This window comes from Trachymyrmex cornetzi, unplaced genomic scaffold (assembly GCF_001594075.2).
Source record: "Trachymyrmex cornetzi isolate Tcor2-1 unplaced genomic scaffold, Tcor1.1 scaffold414, whole genome shotgun sequence".
NCBI classification, from domain to species: Eukaryota; Metazoa; Arthropoda; class Insecta; order Hymenoptera; family Formicidae; genus Trachymyrmex; species Trachymyrmex cornetzi.
The window spans coordinates 12,537-35,779 of NW_017298897.1; the positions used below are offsets into that span (position 1 = coordinate 12,537).

A 23,243-nucleotide genomic window follows, 5' to 3' on the forward strand; every position below is an offset into this window, starting at 1 on the left:
TCATTAAGGAAAAGAAAATTGGTAGACTCACCTAGCCTTAAGTTTGTTGAGAGTATCAATTTGTTCACCCATCTCGGCCACGGCATCATTGTGCTTTTTGCGCAAGCTGGCCAATGAGGATTCGTGCTGGATGTTGGCTTCCTCGAGATCCCTGCGGAGCTTGCTAAGCTCAGCCTCTCGCTTCTTGTTCAATTCAATCTGAGCAGAAGTGGCACCGCCAGCCTCTTCCAAGCGTTCACCAAGCTCCTCAAGTTCGCGAGCGAGATCGCTACGTTGCTTCTCAGCCTTGGCGCGTCCACCGCGTTCTGCTTCGATCTAGAAGAAGAAACATTGTTTCATCAGTTACAATATATAGTAATTATATATATATGATATAAAAGATAGTAGTAACACACTTTTATCATCGAATTCTGATTGACGTCTTTTGATCGCTTTTGAAAACTTTTAATCAATTTATTATTGACATATAGTCAATGTGATAACTAAGACAAGAATGTCAATTGAAAAATAGTTGATAGATTAAAATATTTTTTTCTTCCCTTTTCAGACTAAAAATTTTGGGAAAATATATGTTTTCTTGATTTATTTTGTTATACACACTTCTTCCTCGAGTTCTTCGATGCGAGCCTGCAATTCCTTAATCTGCTTCTGTAGTTTACCGACTAAGGACTGTTCATCCTCAAGTTTGGCAGTTAGAGACGACAATTCCTTGTCTTTGCGTTGAATGGTCTGTTCGAGTTCCTTCTTGTTTCTTTCGAGATCAGCAACGGCTTCCTGCGTGAGCTTCAGGTCGCCTTCCACTTTCCTCTTCGCCTTTTCTACGTCGGCACTATAAATTGAAATTTAACATATTATATGAACATCCTCGCTACAATATTTTATTTTATATCTATGATGAATTAGGTATGTGTTATTAAATTAACTATAATCTACGTAAGCATAAGTACTTTTGCTTAGTTCAACATTGAAAACTGGTGATCAAATTCAAAATAGAGGGAACATTTCTAAATATTAATTTAAAATATAAAACATTTTCAATATTTATGTAGCTGCAGTTAAAGATTTAAGGGAATCCTAAAGCCGTCTGTATTACCGATTAAATAATAATTTTTGTGTAACAATTGTTATACAAAAATGATAATTTAATCGGTAATACAGACGACTTCAGGATCCCTTTAACTATCCATATAATTATCTATAAACGGCAAGTAAATAAATATTAAATATGTTGGGTAGACAATATTGGGCGCAATACTTTTATATAGAATTAATTTTTGGAAAACGTATATTAATTAGATTAATCTACTTTTAATTTATTTCTAAGAAAATCTCTCCTTTTCAAGAAAAGAACAAGAAAAAATATGGAAAAATTTGAAAAAATATACATATAACTGAGTTGCTATAGTTATTGATCTTAATAATCTTACATAATATTAAACATTATAATATCTTAAATAATCAAACGCATTGAACTTACCGTGACTTCTTCTCACGCTCCAGAGAGTCCTCAAGCTCGTCAAGAGTCTGTTCGAGCTTAAGTTTGACTTTGTTGAGGTGGTTGACTTTGTCCTCGGCGGCCTGGAGCTCCTCACCAGTTTTCTGGTTAACTTCACCTTGATTCTTCTTCTCCTTATTAAGCTTATTGATGAGCTCGTCTTGGTGAGCGATTTCATCATTTAGGTTTCTGATTTGATGGTCTTTTGTTGCCTTATCCTGCTCGGATTTTTGCAAGTTCAATTCGAGATCCTCGATATCTTTCTTCAAGCCAGATACTTCTTGCTCGAGTTTCTTTTTGTTCTGGAAGAGATTGTTTCTCGCGTCCTCCTCTTCCTTGAATCTGTCGGTGAGATCCTATGCGAAAAATATTTGTATAAGTATCGGCGATGTTTCTTTGAGTACGTAATAAAGCATAATAATTATCAAATTAATTATTTATTATTAATTATCACTAGTTAATAATACATATTCATGAATTTTAATTATTTGCTGATATTTTAAAATTTAGTCATTAATATTTTACATATCCTATTTTACTTATTTTATTATTTAATATTATGACACTGCCAATCTCCTCATTATTATATATACAATATATATATAATCTTTATTTTTATTACTTTTAATATTCTTTTTATTTTAATCTTTTTAATATTATTATCATTTATGCAATTCATTTATAATATTCAGCTGTTTACGATTGTCATAAGACATCTTTATCATATTCCTTAGACACTTTTGACTACGAACGATTTAAATTGTAGCTCGATATTAGTTTATCTTCTTTTTTAAGATGACATAATCTCCGAAATCTTGTTTGCAGAAGAGGTATTTAGGTCGATGACAGGTCTTCACGTGGAATTTATCTCTCGCTGGAGTATCCTTTACCGCGCGCCAAGTCCCTCGTCGAGTATGTCGAACGCATCTCTCTTCCTCTCTGTACGGCTACGCGATTAATTGGCATTGACGCGCAATTACGAAGCGGTCCACACGCACGGGCGCCTAATATTAGTTAATGCGGGGGCAAAGAATATTGGCACAACATCTCGCCCGGCCGGCGCGATCAATCTCCTCGTTCATCACGTTTATCTCTTCATCGCGCGTTTCGTTTGGATTCGGCGACCCGGTCTATATTTGTCGACAGAAAAATTCGGAATTTCTACCGGACTTTATATGGGAGTATTTAGAAAATTTGACAAAGACACTTTGCAAGCGGAAAAAAGACAAAGTCGCGCGAAACAGAAAAACAGAAAGATACAACAAAGTTAATCTTCTTATATCAATCCATATATATTTAAAGGAAATTGAAATAAATGTTTTGAGAGAAAAATAAAAAGTCATTGTATAATTAATAAAATGAAAATCCGATAAAAAGATTCATCGGAAAGAAGCGAAAGAAGAGAAAGATAGAAACAGATGTATCAACGATATTAAAATCAAAATCATCTCTCTCTCCCTCTCCCTCTCTCTTTCTGTGTCTAACTAAGAAAATTTGATCCAATGCACCGGGATCATATCTCAAGCAGGTGGAAGACGAGGTGGAAAAATCGGTGGTGACAGCGAAGAAACAACATGGTCTCGTCGGCGATGATGAAGAGGCCACGAAGGAGATACGGCTGTATGACTATGACGCACGCATGCACGCGAAATATGATGGCATATAAATACACCCTACACCTGTTACCTCCTTCGTTTTCTCTCGCCTCCGCTCCAGCGAGCTTAAAACCGCCGCCCACTTTTAATAACCTGGAATCTGGGATCTGCTAAATTTGTTGCCGTTGCCCTCTCTCGCTCCTTTGCTCTCTTTCTCTTTTTCTGTCTCTCTTTCTTTTTCTTTCTTGGTCTCTTTCCTTCTTCCGTCTTCCTACACCGCCTGACCGTAAATGGTGACGTTTAATGTCGAAGTCAACCGTAGTCTTCCGGTTGCCTTTAAACACGAGAGAATCTTCCTCGACACCGAGCGAGCCAATCGCGATGCACTCGATGCGAAAGCTTTTAATAGGTGCACCTCACGATCGCGATATTAGCTCATTTAATGAGCTAAAAGCCGTTCTTGATGACTATAGCGATTTGGTGAAAGAGATAAATGAAAGACATGAAAATTTTAATTAAGACAGCTACGGTAATAATGATTAAAAGTGTGTAAGTGAAAGTAAAAAGTGAAATAGAAATCAGATGAAACAAAAGTTAAATTAAACAAAATTAATATATTATAAATAAGTAAAAAATATTTATTACTTAAGAGCTATAATTGAATCAAGTAAATTCTTCAGTAAACGTTTAATTTAAAAAATCACAATACCAGATATTTTTGATAGCTTCTCTTTAAGAAAAATTTATTATATATACTTCACTCGATTTGTCTAATTTATAATTTAATGTGCAAAGTGATTTAAAAACGCAGTTACTTTATCGTCTTTCATATTCCAATCAACAATTTGTTAATTTAGAACTCATCTTGTTTATTTAATGAATACTTTTTAATAATTAATTCTTTGACATAACAATGTGTTTTATTTAATTATCGTTTCTAATTCCATCAAGAGTATCAAGTTGCTTGTTGGAAAACAAGGATCAGTAAACGTTACGAGCCAATGACGGGCGTCGGAGAGTGTCATGATGACAAACAATGACGAGTAGCCTCGGTTTTGAGAGGATGTTTAAAAGGTATCGATAAAAATAGGCAGTCTGGAATCCAGTCTGAAAAGAAAGAGAGAGGTAGAAAGAAACAGAGAAAATCTGGAATTCTAGTCGCGATCACGACTCGTCTATTTTCTGCGAGCGTGACGCCTTCGAGAAATTATTACCGTTGCTTTTTCTCCAGTGAGTGTTTCTGCGCACGCTTAACAACCGGATAAAAATACTAGTGTTCAACATGCTGATGCGATCGTCCAGAATTTCGACGACTCTCGGATTCTTCTGGTGAGTATTTACGACCAAGGAAAACCATTGTAAGAAATAATCGCATAGAGTGAGTGCGAAGAAATTTTGAGGATTTCGTAAACTTTGAAAAAAATTAGAGCTGTTACAAAAAGAAACGGTTTCAAAACGATTACAAATAAATTGTAAAGAAACGAAGATTACAAAATTATCAATGGATATTTTATCAGAGATTGAGCTGATTATTTTTTAGAGAATGGACTTTAATTGTACAAAGAAGATTTTATCGGAACTGTGTCATCGAAAAAAATACAAGATAAAAAAAATTAATAATAAAAATTGTATTAATAATAATGTAGCAGCTATTGTCTTTGACACAATTATTTATGATGAATCATACTCAAAGTCGATAATGAAACAACAAGAAATCTATATTCCTTTAGTTGGACCTAGCCACCCATTTTTTCTTTCTATAACAATTTTTGGAAAAAAATCTTAAAAATATCTTTAAAAAAATGTATTCGTTAAATCCATAGAATAGATTCAAATCATTCGTTATTAACTTTTATTTGGAGAAAATGTTGAATGCTTCTCCTCGAAGAAGCAAGAGAAAATATTCCGGGAAGCAACGTGCGGCTGGAGTCCCTCGGAGAACATCATCTGCGGATGACGTTAAATCAGGAAAAGATGTAACAAGGTTGCGCGAAACGTATGCACAGGGTGTGCACCGTAATTTTAGCAGCACGATATGACCGAATATATATGCGTCGACCGCGTAACCAGATGAGTTGTCGTCCACGCCACACGCTCGACTTGAAGAAAAATAGCGCGTCTGACTAATTCCGCGACTACGCTACTTTGTCGCGCTCGCGAGCTTGCGAAATCGCCGCGCGTAATTCGAGCCGCGATTTAAATCACGTAAACGCCCCTCCTCCTACCGACAGTTAATGTCACCCCGACTGAAATCGCATTCCTTCTTTCTTTTTTCACGACAAATCTCTCTCACTGTCAAAAAACAGGAATCCGCGAACGATTTGCAATGATGTGACACGGTATAACTTTAATGAGCAGAGTGAGAAAGGGTTCAACCCAAATTTTTGAAATTTTTCTCTAAACGAAGAATTACTTTAAAATTATGATGTGAATTCATTCTATTTGTTGTATTTATTTTAATGGTATATTTCCAAAAATGTTTCTTATATTATCTCTTTTCATATATTACTAGATTGCTATATTATTAGATTGATACATTGAAACCTAGCATACGTTTTGATTAAATTTAGAAGTTTAGTCGAGCATGATTAATAAATGTTACCGGCAAATTATATATATAATTATGAGTGATGATGCTAATTATATGGCTTCTCGCCCTTCGACATCGATTCGCACGCGGCTTGCGCCACTCTGTGCTAATTACGCCGCTAATTATATTACTTTCTGCCCTTCACAGTTGACTGACTCGCATCTTGCGCCAAATAGTCGAAAATGATTTCATATCGCGATTTTTATGATGATAACTCGTGCATCTTGATCAGGAATTCTTTCAATATTAGCATCAGATTTTAACTCACATAATTATGTGATTTTGCATTTAATACTAATAAAAGTAGAATTACTATCACTATTTTTATTAATATTTAACAATATAATCCCTTTTGAGTATATTTAGAAAATGCATATTATGTAGATTCAATTGGCTGTCGAAGATTACAATTAAATAAACTAAAAATATCGTAAAAAGCCACTAGCTATTTGAAATCCAAAACTTTTATATTCCGAAATTTTTTAAGTTAGATGTAAAACTTCAAATCTCGATGTAAATTAAAATTTTATACAAAGCAAACTTTCAATATAAAAATTCAGTACTAATATTAATTTTATAAAAAAAAATTTTTTAATTTGCAATAATTAAAGCTAATAAGATTTAGCAGAAAGGGTATCTGAACTCACGACAGCTTAGTAGATACTAATAAATTCCAGTAGTGATAATTCTTAAGGTTCGATCAATAATAATACCATCGTTGAAAAAATTTTTTTATTAAAAAAATTCGTGCTGTATGCAGTTCTTACCTGAAGCTGTGATTCGAGATCAGCCTTTTGTGCGGCTAGTTTCAAGGATTTCTCTTGGAACTCGGAGAGCGAGCCCTTCTCACCTTCCAACTGGCGTAGCAAGTTGGTCTTCTCGCTGAGGAGCTTGGAATTCATATCCTCCAGCTCTTTGCGTAGCTTCTCCTCCTTCTCGAATGCCTCCTGCGCCTTCCTGGCTTTCTCTTCCAGCGCCTGCAACGAAGCCATTTCACCTTCGATCTTGCCGCCGTTCACCAGCGGGATCGGATTCTCGATCAGCACCGTGTCGCCCATTATTAATCACCCTCGAAGAAAAATCGAAGAATACACGCGCGAATGCACTTGATTTCGATTCCTTTTTCTCGTATAAGTACCGGGGATTTTCACCGAGAGAGAGAAGGGCGATCCCCGGGAAGAATCGATCGATCGAACGAGGGTACGGACGTCGCGAGAAGCCTCGGTTTTAAGGGAGTCGATTGCTCGATAATCGCTCGAAGACGAAAGAAACAGCGTGCGGGACTCGGGGGTACAACCGGTCCCTACTTACGTCTCGAAGATATCGAAAAAGAGAGGCTTTGAACACTCGCGTGAATATGTGTGGGTATACGAGGGCGAGGCTTCTCCCTCTTTGTTCGTCGGGCGGGTTCGCGTAGTTTCGAAGGGGTCGGCGCGAGGTCGCGGGTCCAACTGGTCCCGGATTCGGTTGAAGCCCAACTTTTCTACCCGTGCCCGTGGTCCCTCACCGTGCCCGTTTCCGGCAGCCAGTAAGGAGCGAGCCGCGACGATCTTGATCGTAGGCGTCCCCACTCCAGTGGCGCCTCGCCACTGTACGTGTAAAAATATTTATAACCGATCCGATACTACATTTCAGGAGGGTAAAAGCAGGGAAGGCAAGGAACAGCTTATGTCTGCGGAGGGGGGTCAGTCTTGGACGAAATTAGAAGCGATCCGGAAGGGCTGCCCTCTCTCTCATTCTCTCTCTCCAGCCATCACCCCCTTTTTGGCGGCTCCAGAAGGTGTAAAGTGGATAAATGGATCGCAAAGAGATCCGCTTAAGTGAGTAAGTGAAATTTGTTTCTGTGCATTGAAGCGGACTGAGAGGTTTTAACAATGCGAACTAGACATTTTTTTTTAATTTGTAATAACGTGCTCTTTTATTTTTTCTTTTGGATGTGTAATTTTTTAATTAGATTTTATTGTAGTGTAAATATTTAAACTGAGAAAGTTTTATTTTTGGAAAGATGTAACAGTAACAGAAATTTTGTTATTTTTGTCACAAATAATATATGAACTGATATATTTATAAAAAGAGACTCAACTTAAATTAAATCATTAAAATTAGAATTGATAAAAAATAGGAAAAAGTAAAAGTATTTTTTTTAAATATATATTAAAAGAAGATTTAAAATAAATTAAAAATGAATTAAGAAAATATAAAATTATTATTTAATAATACAAAAAAACTTTATACAAATCAATTACTAATAATGATAATCGACTAGATAAGATTAACTCTCACTGCTTAATAAAAGTTCGAAGAGAGTGAAAGAAATGTAAAGTTAATATTAAATTTCTTCAAGAAATTCTCGAGCCAAATTTTGAACAAAATATTAAATTTCGCTGCTGCATATCAAATTAATGATTCACTGTAGAATCAGCAGTCAAGTGTCAGTAACATGACGTAAAAACGACTAAACAAAATTAGAAGCGTCGACATTCCGGAGGAGACAGACCGCGATTCGAAAAATACGGGGACCATGTCTCCTGAGTGTCTGTGAAGGACGAATAATTGTATAATCCTTTTCAAAAGAGAGCCGAGTCTATTAATAAAGAAACCGTTTCGGTAACATGATCGAACGTTGATTCACCATCGGTTGCCTTTATTATGTTTCTAATTTGGGACACCAGAGCGGTATCAGTGAACTGGACTGGAGAACGAGAGCGTGTATGGATTCCCCTAATTCTCGTTAATTTGGGTTTTAGAGTCGAAAATATAGTTAGTTCGAGAACGGAGGGGGGAGGGTCACACAGGAGGTTGACAGAATTAGAAGCGTCGACGTTCCAAAAGGGTCGACCGACACTTCTTTCCAGATTTTCCAAGATTAAGTGAAATCCTTTGCTACTGTACTAATATTGATTTATTAAAACGTGCTTTCTATAAAGAATATATGTGTCGAAAAAGTAGTCAATTTGCGAAGCAACAATAAAATTAAACTTAATAAATAAATTCAAGAAAATGAATCCGTCACTCATATAACGGATTTTGTAATTCCGTTAAAGAAATATGAATATTTAATGATAGAATTAATTTGTATTCTTGTTAATTCGATCAAATTTTCTTAGATCCAAATCTGACAAATACATGAATAAGCCAAAGATGTATAAAATGATTTTGGCGGATTTAAATTGAATAAAGAAATCTGTGTTTATAGAAAAAATGTATGATGCATTCAAGTTATGAAAGTATACTAAGAGAATAGGAAAAATATGTCGAAAAATTGATCTCAAGAAAATTTCGAGTTGAAACTGGTCGAGTTCGTGCGTGAACAAGCTGTGAAAACGTGAAGACCAGGCGGCAGATAAATAAACGTGTGCGTCTGGAAACTGGAGCCATTACGGTCCGAGCAAAAGAAGAAATAAATTCCGCTGGTGATTTCGAGCGAACGGTACGGTTAAGCACGAAGTCCAGGCCGTAAATCACCGTCAAATCGGAGCTTTATTTTGCCAAGTTTCTGTGGCCTTTCGTGAGCTTTCAGTTTTCGCGGAATAAATATTTCGATTTTGCAATGCTCGTTTCTTTCTCTGGAGTAACAAGTGTTAACAATCATAATCTGTTATTCCGAGTTAAAGATTCCTTTGAGAAGTACAATTTAATCCTCAGAGATACTAATCGAAGAATTCAAAGAAGAAAGATAAAATTGCAGAAGCATCGTAATCAAAAAATTCACTTGAAGTGCAAAGTAGACCTGAAACTATTTTAAAGTGAATCTTATAAATTATAAAAAAAACAAAATTTAATTTATATATATATATATATATAAATAAAAACGTAATTAAAAATTGTAGCATATAAAATAGAAATATTATTTCTGCTTTGGACTGTTTAATTGAAATATATCTATGAAGAATACTAAAATCTTCACTGTAATCAATTTGCAGGGTGCTGATCGAGAATCGTATTTCATTCCTTTAAAGCTTAAAATAGAAAGATAAATTTGCCGACAATATATCTGCAAAAAACATACTAAAATCAAAAATATATTATAATTACTCCATATAAAAACAACTTTTATCACAAGTTTCGTGGGTTTTATATAAACTTTTTATATAAATATATATATATAGAAAGAATTATAATTTTTTCAACAATTAAATTAATTTTAAAATTTAAAACTTTTGAATTTAAACAAATAATTTAATAAAAGTCAAACAGAAAAACAATAGTAATTGAAAAAAAATTGTAACAATTTAAATGGAAGATCGATCTATTGAATTCATTATTTTCGTAATTTGTTTTTAAAATATTTTTGAGCAAAATGATTTGTCGAGACGGGATCTCGAAGAGATACTTACGGCCATCTCGTCCTCGATGCGAGTGACGTTGAGTAGAGGCTTGATCTTCTGCCACAACTTCCACCACGGCCAGGTGCGAAGTTGGAGGTATTTCCTCAAGTTCCTCTGGACGACCACAAGGGCCAAACGTTGTTCCTGGAGTTTCTTATAGTCTTTACGGGACAGGTAACCTCTGATGTAAGCTTGCATCCAGGACACGATCTTGCTAAGACGCTCATCGCGAAGCTCTTCCATCTGACCCAGGACTCCGGCACGGAAGAATACCTATTTTTCCAGAAGCAAAGAGGAAATGAAACATTGAAAGAAATCGCTCTTATAACAGACCTAAGATGTACCTCGATCACCGAATGTGATAATAACATTTATGTAGATTGATTCATAATTTTCAGCATTCAAAGAAATATAATTAATTTAAAGATATCCAAAGAAAAGGTAATACAAATTAAAGTTTTAAAAGCTACAAGTTTTAGAATATAGCTATAAGTTTTATAATTAATAATTTAACTCTCAATAAAAATGCTTTGATTTTTATTCAATTTACAGTATCACTGGAAAATAATCGTGGTACATCGCATCAACTTCTATAAACTGGCCTTCCATGCTGCTTTTAGCTTGGAAAGAGGATCGTTATTCAACGAGAGGAAGTAGACAGAAATTGCCTCACGCTTCTTGAGGGATTACACCACGCTGAAAATTGATTTGGCAAAGGTATCCTTTGTTAGCGTAACTGATGATAGCTTGTCATTAATTTGCTCGAAGGCTGTAAACAGTTAATCGCCGAAGCCACGCGGTTGTTAAACTGACACTCTTCGACGTTTAATGGCCAACATTTTCGTATGACTGCTCAAAGATCATAAATATATAAATATATAAACAGTGTGTTGCACATATTGGAAAATATATTACAGAATATTCCAAGACTCCAGACTCCCGGAAGTTTTGAGACTTAAAATCTATTCCTGCTTCGGTCTTTGAATTTATGTTTTCATCATTTAAACATGTATTTTTAAAATTTATCAAGATTGTCCGAAAATTTAAATATTTAATTTTCTTTTTTTATATTTTGATGTTGGCGAATAAATCATCGTCGCTGTAAGAACAACTCAAAAGTTCTTGAAACATCCACAGAATATTCAACATTTTATGTATTCTGCGAACGTTTTGAAGACCTTTCGTGCTGTCAATAATAAATCTGCCCTTTAAAACTTTTAGAGTGAATCTCATTCTGAAGAATAAAATCTCATTTTTAAAGATTAAAAACTGAGCCATTTTTTTTTTTAAACTGACTCAATTTTCACTCTTAAGAGTGAAGATTCCGCTCCAAAGAATTTAGAAAGTGCGATAGCGTTTGCGCATCGTGATACTATCACGACGTGGACCACAGTAGGTGTCCGATACCTTGGTGTGACCCATGCGGTATTGATCACTCTCCAGATTGATCGTGTCCAGGATGATCTGGGTGGCCTTTTGCGGCTCGCAAGGCTCTTGCACGGCATTGGCGCACAGAATTTTGTATCTGCGTTCGTGGCCGACCGTGCCGTCAAGTTCGGTTTTGCGGTTCGGTGTGTTTGATGGTGATACATATTGGTATTTGACGATGTGTGTGTATCACAAAACAGACAGAAAAAAATCACCACGCCAGGTTAGAGGTTGTCGTATTATTACTTCTCGTTGCTATAGAATCGAGAATACATCGGAGGGCGGAAGGTGGGGGAGATATAAAGGGTAACAAGTATCCTTCGAGGATACTTTGATTGGAGAGATCCACTTTATGTCGATCTCGGACAAGGTAAGACGTTCAGTTAAAGCGCAAGATCTTCGAAGAATAACTTTGCTACTAAGAATTCATTAAATTTCTAAAGAAATCGATAGCTTAACAGAGAAAGAGTATAAGTAGCATTGTAAGATCAACAATTCTTATTAAACATTACAAAGATGATAGTGCTGTTAATTCTATCGAATATTCGCGCTTAAAGACGTATCATCCTTATCTTTATCTTTACTTATGTCTACCGCCCAGTCACTAAGGGGCATCGACGTGTCAAGGTTCAACTACACCAATGATAATAAACGGACAGAGTCATTTGCGGTCGACGATGTTCGAGTGAAGCCAATCCACTAAATCATTAACAATCATTCTTTATCGTGAAAAGAATCTAAAACAATCTTAAATTGAAGAAATGGTTTTAATCGTCGAGCATCGTTGATCGCATTCAAAGCCGCACTGCGAGATCATCGTCTGCCAGGGCCAGATCGAAAATTGCGACAGGGGGGAAAAGGGGATAAAACGTGCCTTGGTGTGTCCAAGACGGTACATATCAGCGTCGAGACCGGTGGAGTCCAAAATAGCCGCGGCTGCGTCCTTGGGCTCCTTCGCCTTGTCAACTGCCGCGGGCGCCAGGATCTTGTACCTAAAGGGGTATCGGGGTACACGGGAAAGGGGCAAACGTGCAAATTAATTAACACAAGGGTTCTAGATACGAATTTCCGTAGATTTATACTCCGTCGTGTCATCCCCTGAACGGTCCTCGTTCCTCCATGATCACTAAATTACGATTTTTAAAAAGAAAATCGGGACTCATTTCATACAAGTATGTACGTGTAACACTGTTCGAGGACTGATCTTCTAATCTAATAGGGTATTTAAAAAAAGTCGGGCAACAGATTCGGACATCTGGTTAGATTTTTTAACTGTTTTTACGAGACGAATTCACGAGACAGGCAAAACTAAATGGCATTCGAATATGTACGTTGCATTCAACGAGATCGAGGGGCGACGTGCTGAATTTATAGGGCAAGATTTCAGCGTGGATCGTCCTTAAGTCTCGCTAATTCATAAAAACGACTTCAAATTAATTAAGAATTATCCGTTTAATTATCATCAGATACGTGAGCTCGTAATATTAATAATAAAAATACACAGATTCCATCTAGAAACCAACAAAACCAAAAATTTAATAGTTTATTTCGCATCGATACTTGATATTTTATCACGCTATAAATATCGAAAGAATATTTTTTGTCGCGATTTCGGGACAAGGATCTTTGGACCATCCACGTGGAAAACTTTTTCTCTAATTCTTCGAACATCGGATGTAAAAAGTGGCTAATCCACTAGTTCAGAAACAACGAGAGGTGGTAGAATTGCTAAAACCATTTTTATCGAGGGTACGTCAACTAGCCTTAGTATGACCAATCCTATAGCTGTCCGGATCAAGAGCGATCTCTTCGAAGCACTTAGCCGCGGCGACCTTGGGATCGCTGTGCGCTGCCATTTGGGCCGGCGCTAGGATCATGTAACTACACGGTACACAACATAAATTCGGTTACTATATGCGTTCAATTCGAAGATAATAATCCTTCTTGATGCTCCTGATTTCGCGTAAGAAATAGATTGGAAAGTTACGTCGTTTATAATAGAAATTTCAAATTATAAAAATATATATACAGAAAGAAAGGGGATAAAAAGATTATCTTTTTAAATTCTTTCCAAAAAATTATTCTAATTCCGTAGCATTTTGAAATTTATCGTTTTCAACTAATTCCCGTAATTATTACGAAACGAAAAAACTAATGTAATTAAATAATCGCATTATAAAGTTATCGCTAATAAAAATATTAAATAATATAGTGATCAGAAAAATCCGCTATGTCGATTATGTTTAAAGAGATGTAATAATAATTCGGTATAATAATAAAAGTTAATATAATACAATAAAAAACTTAATAATAATTTTAATAATTGGCTAATAATCTCAAAAAATATCAACATTGCAGATTTTTGTAAAATATATAAATTATTGTGAAGGATCGAGGAAATATAGGTAATTTCTAAAAAAGTAAAACTTTAGATCATAGATACTTTTAGATTCCAAATATTAGAAAATCTTTAAAAAATCTGACGACATAGAAACATATTACCACATATTTATATACACTTAGAAAAAACTTAATTCCTCGAGCCATCGAGCTTTTCGAGTTTTCACAAAAATGGTCAATCGTAGATAAAAGATAAGAAAGATTCTTACCGTAGCTTGAAATCAGGATACACCATTCTGTTGGGGAAACCTTTACGACAGATACGGATGCCTTCAAGCACACCGTTACAGGTGAGCTGATGCATAACCAGATGGGAGTCAATCACACCCGGCTGCTTCAACTCGTTGGGGATGATACAACGGACAAAGTGAGGCTGGGTGGCACGCAAAGTGGTCATCAGGTTGTTCAACTGCTCCTTATAAGAGGACGACACAGTGGAGAAGCCACCACCCTTCTTGCCACGTCCGCCCTTGCCGCCGCCGCCGCCGCCAGCATCACCGGACTGACCGGGATGATCAGCGAAGATCTCCACCAGTAATTTGTTAGAAGATTTCTTGAATTGATCGACCACCGTGTCGTTCAGCGGATCCTTGTTCTTCTCTAGCCAACCAGTGATGTTGTATGGTACCTGAAGCCCAAAGAAATTTTCTATTCCATCTTTTCTTTATAAGAAAGAGAATTTATATCTTCGAACTTTCATAACGATAAGTAAAATCGATAAATAAAATTATCGAAAAATCAAACTTGCTTCTGAAACTATGTAGAATTAATTTCTTGAAAAATATTAGCTTTTTTTTTAAAACAATATAACTATTAATTTTCTTTATATGAAGAGTAATGTCTTAACGTTATATTTAAAAATACAATCAATACTCTTTTCTTTTAGTTTTCTTAAGAATAAAGTGATGCATGAATTTTTTTTTAAATTAGATCATATTTTATATAAAGTAAAGTAAAGAAAAATTCATACATTGCCAGCATAATGGCCGATGGCGAAGTGGGCCGCTTGCTGGCCCGGCTTGGGCGGCTTCGGCTTCAGATAGTTGGGACTTTTGCCGAGATGGTTGTTGTTCAATTTCTCCTCGAAGGTCTTATCGGTGGCCTTGGGGAACATAGACTCTTCCTCAAGAATGGAGAGAATACCCATAGGCTGTGTTGCGAAAAAAAAGAAACGAAGAAATCCATCAGAATCTGTTACATCTCGAAAGGTTTCGCATTTTCCAAGAGTAGCGTTATACAAATAATGTCTTCTTGTTTCTCACCGTTAATTATATGTGAACATCTTTCTGTTAAATCGCGACTGATTCTTAGCGCCAAAGTTCTACTAATAAAAGAAAAGAAATGGAGGCGTTCTCATTATGCGAAACATTTGCGAAAGTGTCTGCAAAATATTTTCGCGTGTAGCAAACTTCGTTAGTGCCTCAACTTTTACTGAAAACAGATGCTAAATACTCTCTCTCTTTGTTGATATACTTTGTTATCTACTTCCTCGATACTGTGACATTAATGTACCTTTACTTTTGCGACGGTTAATTAATTATATATTATATTGTCGAGCGTGTAATACATTAATAATTAATCTTGCAGATTACGTAAGAGGAAAACCCCAACGCTACTCTTAGTAATGTGCGTTATCTGTAATTCTACAGGATAGATTTATCAGATAGATGCTTCGGCAATGATAATTGCACCTTATTAGATACCTAATTTTCTTTTCGAGTAAAATAAAATAGTAATATTACTTATAATTCTTTCTCTCTCTTCAAGAATAAATCTAATACAAATACAAAAGTACTACATTTGGTGCTCTCTTGCACTTCCATTATAGTTCATATTGACTTTCGCAGACGGAAAAAAGAGGCGGTCAAAATCAAAATGTTTGCGTTTACTTTAACTTTGTTTAGTGTGATACCTGCATCCCAATTGTTAGCAAATTGTCTCTATTGTGTTAGGAATATATAATTTATTCACTGTGGAGGCTCACATAGACATTTTGTATTAAATTAATTTTCTATATTGCAAAATTTTATATTTTGAAAGTGCAATCATCATTTCCGATATATCAATCTTTTCATTCATTATATTATATATAAGCTACAATGATATACATGATCTTTCGGGTCCATCGCACAAATTTTCAATCATAAGTGCTACATATCTATTCAAAAGAAAAATCAATATTTTATATGGAAAGACTATAATTATAAATACCCTTTGTTTAAAAAGAGAATCTATTTAAATATGAAAAATGCAGGAATTTGACTTGCACAATTTAATTAAAACACTCGTTAATTTTGAATTGCTACTCAGCGTTAAATAAAATATTAAAGTGATAAGTCTTTGAATATAAAGAATAATTCTGAAGTTAACGAATTCGTGAATGAAATTTTACGCGCTAGACCCATGGCATGTAATGAAGATGATACGTAATTAATACATACATAGGCGAGAAAGTACAAAATGGCAGGAGACACACAATATTGGCAATACGGTTGCGAACTCAACAATGGGCAAGCTAAACTCAAGCGCGAATTGATGCGTTACTGGATCACAGTCGAGTGATCCAGAATATTGAGTCCGTGTCCTGCGCGGACCCATCGCTTTACCTTCTCGATCAGATTGATCGTCGGTTCCAAATCCATGCCGAAATCGATGAAGGTCCACACGATACCTTCACGCTCGTACTCTTCCTGCTCGAGCACGAACATGTGGTGATTGAAGTATTGCTGTAGCTTCTCGTTGGTGAAGTTGATGCAGAGCTGCTCGAAGCCGTTGTACTGCATTCGTTCATGCACCACGATGCACACAGGCACACAGCGAAGAGACAGAGAGAGAAAGAGGAGAGAGCGAGAGAAAAAGAAAGAGAGAAAACAGTGAAGAAAACGGGACGCGATCGGTAGGACACCATCCATGTCCAGTCGGTTGGTCCTTTGATCTTTCGATCAGTTGGAACTTCTCGCGACGTAATCGAAAGCGGCACTTATAATCGTTTGAGTAAATTGATCAATTCAAATAAAATAAAAATTCATTTCATTATTTTGACTTCGGATAATTAAACATCAATAATATAAACTCCATCGCGTAGACGAGAATCGCTCCACCTTTCGATTGACGTGGCGAGAGGCAAAAAAAAAAAGATAATGCCGAGTGAAAGTGTGACGGTAGGAAGTAGTGTTAGTGTTCGATCGAGCAGATAGACAAGACAGGAACACATTCAGCGTATATATTTCGAGCGTGTATATATTATTCGGAGAAATTCCCGAGTCTTCTTGGCGATTGGGATCGCGATCTGTCGATCTGCCTCGGCCGGGTGATACCTTCTCGATCAAATCGATAGTCTGCTGGAGATCCATGCCGAAGTCAATAAATGTCCATTCAATGCCCTCGCGCTTGTACTCCTCTTGCTCGAGGATGAACATGTGGTGGTTGAAGAACTGCTGCAACTTCTCGTTGGTGAAATTGATGCACAGCTGCTCGAAACTGTTGAACTGCTCGACCGAGTAGCGCAGCGGAGTGGACGGGGGCCCATGCGAACGGGGGGTTTAAGCGAAGAACAGAGAAAAAAGAAACAGGGGGGAACAGCCGTCATTAATGCTGCCTGATGACGCAAAAGGAGAACGCTCGACCGATGACTTCGACCCGTAACTTTCATCGTTCGATTCCGGGACGAGGGCGAAATGGGGTGGACCGGGGTCGAGAGGGTGTCAATAGGGTGCACTCTATGTGCCCTTGGGAATTTATTCTTGAACATGCGAGGAACTCGAAAAATTTTGAAAAAATAAAATATTTAAATTTCAATCACATGTAAATAATTAAATTTAGTCCCACGATGACATGATTTAAATAAAAGTAGATGGCTATGCTTTTCAAGTTCGTCGCATGGATTAAAGACACTCGCTTGTGCCGTTATGTGGTAAATTAAAAATCGTATCATGATGAACACTAACAGTTCATTGTTGTGTTACATCAATATGTTAGTTTATCCAAATAGAATTTATTAAGTGGATAAACTTTCAATATAAGTTTCTAAGTAAGGGATAGACACTCAATGTGCTTTTATATACGTGGGGCAGGGGCGAGGAATGTAATTGTCAGATCGTTATTTATTATTAATTGTTAACTCATCATCTCTTTCCGAACGAGTTAATTTCTCGTTAATTTTAGCCTTATATAATTATTATATAATTATTAATATTCTATATAATTATTATTACTAATTATTTCATATCTGATTTTTATTCTAAGGCTCGTTGATTAATGTCACGCTAAACGGTGTATTTTTTAATCATCGAGCTCTAAAATTTTTTACGGGTTGACATTCAGTGCTCGTCACAGGAGCTTTGCTGAAGTCTAATAATTTCACAATTTGTTCATCTTACAATTGATTTGACGCAATAAGTTTCAATAATAAGCTTCGTTAATTTATCGATTTTTTCATTCTTTTTTTCACTTCACGATTCGTCCCGGTCTTTTCAGGATTGCGAACCGGATCTAGTAGATCGTCAAAGAAAAGACAATGATGTTTGATTGTCGTTCAATCTGTTGAACGATTTTGGGGAAATTCTAAACGAGCACGATATTAGTGCCGTTAAGGACATGACGGGACATCATAAGAGGCAAGAAAGAGAAAAAGTGGCTTAGGTACCCGTATTAAGTACCTTCGGCATCTTCGTGATTTTCGAAGAGCCAGAAAGATTGTGACAAACATAAGCATGAAAAACCGGTCAAACTTAACCGGAAAGCAACATTAACATTTCGTGATTTTTGTGAAGTCCCAGAAATCTGTTCGCTCAAGCTCGTTCGATGTCTTGCTCGTTCGTTGTCCGTGGGATCGATCAACTCCCAGAGTGCTGGATCGATGTATTCAAACCTTGATTCTGGGTAAATAACAATACCTTCTCAATCAGCTCGATACAAGCTAGCAAGTCCATGCCGAAATCAATGAACACCCAATCGATGCCCTCTTTCTTGTACTCCTCTTGCTCGAGCACGAACATATGGTGGTTGAAGAACTGCTGCAACTTCTCATTGGTGAAGTTGATGCAGAGTTGCTCAAAGCCGTTGAACTGCCATTTTTTGCGTTTGCAATGCGTAGGAAAGAGTGGAAGAGAAGGCGGTACAGAGACGAACAGAATGAGGAAGGGGAGGGAGACAAAAATCATTATCAATGAGACAAATATTCCAGCAGAATTAAGTAAGTGTTTGTGTCATATGTGTGTTGAGTCCAACATTTCGAATTTTTTAAAATTCTAATATTTAAGAAAAACAGAATTTATTACCTGAAAGATTGAAATTAAAATTTAATTTTAATTTTCGTAAATAAGTTTTTTTTAAATAAATCGAGTAACACTTCGTTTTTTTTTACAATTTATAATTTCAATAATACAATTCTTATTAAAAAATTCTTTTCTATATACAATCTAGAAATTCTTATAATTTCTCACTTTCTGTCTCATTCTTATAGTTTCAAAAACTATCTATATAGAATAATTAAAAGAATGCAAATTATATGCTTTTTTTTTTTAAATTGATTGAAATGTTCTCGATAAAAATGAAACTTTTCGAGATTTTGATGATATTTTGTTGATAAAAATTTGCCTTTGACATAGAGGAGGAAACTAAAACTAGTCTAAGCGGAATGCGACAGGAAGGCTTGCTTGTCGATAACAATACATGCGGCCGAAACCGCGAGATTGACGACACAAATAGAATAAAAGAAAGGCAGAGGCTCAGGTGAACATAAATGGCTGACGATAAGAAAACAGTGGACAGTCACTTTGTTTTTAGAAAGTAAGCGTTAGAGTAGCGGTCTCCTCTGATCCGTGATAAATCATCAGGGATTTCCGCATGCTTAGGTATCTCAATTCTCATGTCGTATCATTCGTTCGTTATTCAGCTTTGAGCTATCCCGTTCTCTTTTGCTTCCGGCCGTACCCCGTCTGTCGGGTTTTTATCCGGCCAGGAATCGATCGATCCGTTGTCCTAATGTACCTTCTCGATCAGATCGATACATGCGACCAGGTCCATGCCAAAATCTATGAAGGCCCACTCAATGCCCTCCCTTGTATACTCTTCTTGTTCGAGGACGAACATATGGTGATTGAAGAACTGCTGCAGCTTCTCGTTGGTGAAGTTGATACAGAGCTGCTCGAAGCTGTTGAACTGTTCGAGAGCAAGAAACAGGCATGCGTATGTGTATATCATTTTCTCTTTTTTCTCCCTCTTGACACTTCTTTTTAGCTTTCGTAGGTCTTTTGTCCTGTTTCTTTTAAGGGATTTCTTACACACATTTACAGCATCGATTGGAATTGCGAAATTGGCCAAAGTTTCGTTTCGAAACGGTTACATACATAAAAATATTCTTAATGGAGTTTTTTTTTAATATAATAGAACGCATATGGAAACAATAACTTTCTTCTTCAAGATTTGAGACTGATAAAGTAATTCTGACATTTTAATCGTATTTTATTAATATTATATTATTTAATTTCTCTTTTCTGATAAAATTATTGAAAAAACAAATTTGTGAAATTTAAATTCTGTTGTCGACTCGAAACTTCAGGCTGATGAAAGTCTCATTATGAGAGATTTTTCTGTAGGGTACATAATTTAAATCGGTGGTGTTGTGCACCGTTTATCGCTGGGACATATTGATGTCAATCACATCGCGACCTAGCACGAGGTCGTTCTTTCGGGTTTTGGGTTTGAACTTATCATGTCAGAGAATGTTCCAATGTTTCGATTTGTGTCCAGAATATCAATCAATTTATAAAACAGAATACGGAAAAAATCAAAATACAAGATTTATGCTAAATTCAAAGTTAATTGAAAAGATATCATATGTTTTTATCCAATCTTTATTTTTGTACAACTACGTAAAAGTATTGTTAATAATCTGGACAACTTGTGGAGTTTTTCGGATGTATAAGAGGTCGGATCACAGACAAACAATAAGAAAATTAACGCATTCAATTTATAATATACAATATGTAATGAATAATCTGTAATAAATATTTGTAATAAACATATTCATGTTAGATTTTGAATGCAGTCAGTTCTCGTGTCTGTGATCAGATGTCTTTATGAATACCAAATACGTAGGGTCCAACAATATTAGTCTACTGTCAACAATTACCATTACCAATTCTGTCAATACATCAACGGAAAAACCAGAAAATGAATGAAAATCGTAAAAGAGTGGTTTACGATTCCTGACCATCCTGTTTACAAATGGACAGTTAAACAAAAGTACTTAATTCAAAATAAGGGAGGATAGGCTAGTGGTTAATCATCTCTACACCATGTTCATTCTACGTGAAGTCCACTGTTTCAATGGTGACAATGATGACAATGAATATCCTTTCGATGAATGAAAAAATAATCCTTTTACCTGCACGCTGTCCCACTTGGAATCAGATAGAGCGAATGAGCGTTCTTCGGGGAATCTAAGAATATATCTAAGAGCATTCTCGATAAAAGGATTCGATAAAAATTTGGGTATATTTTTCAATAAGAAAAATTTTGCTACTTCTATAGAAACGTGCAGAAAAATTAAGGGCAATCGAAGAGGGATTTTCCGAAACCATGCGTTTTTCAAGAGAACAAATGATAATTATTTATATAAACACTCAGAATAGTACTTTTTTCCCTTTGCATGATGTTAATTAATAATATAATAAATAATAAAATTACAAGACTATTAATAAAAATTAATCATCACGTCCAATAAAAATTCACAATTTGTTCAGGACAGAATGAAATTATTCAGGAAATCAACGGAACATTTAGACTCACAATATCCTAAAAAAGACATCTAAGGAATCATAATGAAATTATTTCATAAAAATAAAATTCCCAAATCTATTCAGAATATAGAAATCCAATCAGGAGTCTAACATCTAAGTTTATATTGAGGTTTATGGCAACCTCAAAGGGACGATGATATATATATCTAGGGAAAGGATAATCTATGAAGATCTAAGATATCTTTTGGAGAAATTCATACTTCGATAAGATTAACGTGCGGGACCTACAAAGGCTTATAGACCTCCTAAAGAGATCGAAAAACAAAGAGGAGGGCGGATCGATCGTTCACCTTCTCGATCAACTCGATACAAGCTAGCAAGTCCATGCCAAAGTCAATGAATTGCCAGACGATGCCCTCCTTCTTGTACTCTTCTTGCTCGAGAACGAACATGTGATGATTAAAGAACTGCTGTAACTTCTCGTTGGTAAAGTTGATGCAGAGCTGCTCAAAGCCGTTGAACTGCGAGATATCGAGGTAACGAAATATGATTACGGGTTAAATTCTCTGAGAAGATTTTTCGTTCGACGGAGACTCGAAACGCCTTGTGAATTACGATTCACTTCTCGTCATGCTCGATTTTGAGTGTCTTTCTTTCCTGTTTTACTTTGTCATAGGGAAAAGTGAAGTCTGTATGGATCGAAGGTACGAAAAATTCTTCGTACCTTCGGTATTTTCTTTTTCCTTGTATTCGATTATATTTTCGTTCACGTCGACGATTCGAAAGAGAAGTTTTTGACTGCATTTGCTTTCTCTTTCTTACAATATTGTTGTTCTTTTCTTGATATTATACAAAGAACGCTGAAAAATTCATATAATGGCAAAGAAATTTTTTTTATAATTCTTTACATTAAATATTTAGATAATTAGAGATAAAATTTGATTGATTAAAATTTTCATCTAAAAATAAATTTGCTTTCTGTAAAAACTGAGATTCGCAAGTATCTTTTACTTTTAATAGTTTGCTATTTTTTTTGCCCAGTTTTTAACTTTTATGCCAAAGATAAAAGTAAAATATTATTTTGTCATTATATACATTTTTCAGGCTACCTTATATAAAATTTATTAGAAAAATATCTAATTAACGACAAAATAACCGAATGTAAATTACTGAAATCTTGGCAAAAATTTTATACAAAAATCGTCGACGATCACGTTACGTATATACGTATATGTGTGTCTATATATTTATTAATCGCAGCTCGGGAGAAACTTACGTCGAAGATCTCGAAACCGGCAATATCCAGTACACCGATAAAGTGCTGCCTCTTTTGCTTGGTATCCAGGGTCTCGTTACACTTCTTTACCAGCCACTTGAATAGCCTATCGAACATCGCCTTTGACATGGCGCCTACGGAATAGGCTACCTGGTCCTTGTTACGACCCTGGGTGACGAACTCGTTACCGACCTTGATCCTTGGCTTCAGCAAGTTCTTGTAAAGGTCGGCACAGTCGCAGCCAAGCAGCTTGGCCACGCGGTCACCTTCCTAAAGTGTGAAATATGATCAGTCTTTCTTGCAACACTCTTTCTCATCGCACTAAAAAAAAAAACGAAACAGTAATAGCTTAATAAAAATAGATTTTAACGCTTATAATTTCTGAC

The 23,243-nt window shown here is 35.8% G+C and overlaps 1 protein-coding gene across 35 annotated transcripts in view; it reads right to left on the reverse strand.

Moving 5' to 3' along the window:
• Mhc (myosin heavy chain) overlaps positions 1–23,243 on the reverse strand; it is a 52,815-nt gene that overhangs the window by 6,629 nt on the left and 22,943 nt on the right. For 11 of the 35 annotated variants that reach the window (XM_018512530.1, XM_018512540.1, XM_018512550.1 and 8 more), the window contains 10 exons: positions 22,858–23,127; positions 19,828–19,998; positions 14,807–14,986; positions 14,046–14,464; positions 12,311–12,428; positions 10,018–10,281; positions 6,448–6,657; positions 1,478–1,851; positions 601–829; positions 32–315 (listed from right to left, as the gene is read on the reverse strand). In XM_018512530.1, the coding sequence (XP_018368032.1) occupies positions 32–315; positions 601–829; positions 1,478–1,851; positions 6,448–6,657; positions 10,018–10,281; positions 12,311–12,428; positions 14,046–14,464; positions 14,807–14,986; positions 19,828–19,998; positions 22,858–23,127 (2,519 nt within the window). Of the gene's footprint in view, positions 1–31; positions 316–600; positions 830–1,477; positions 1,852–6,447; positions 6,658–10,017; positions 10,282–11,415; positions 11,534–12,310; positions 12,429–13,199; positions 13,318–14,045; positions 14,465–14,806; positions 14,987–17,153; positions 17,325–18,731; positions 18,903–19,827; positions 19,999–21,931; positions 22,103–22,857; positions 23,128–23,243 lie in introns of all 35 variants that reach the window. The other 24 variants (XM_018512544.1, XM_018512546.1, XM_018512549.1 and 21 more) reach the window with 9 other exon arrangements.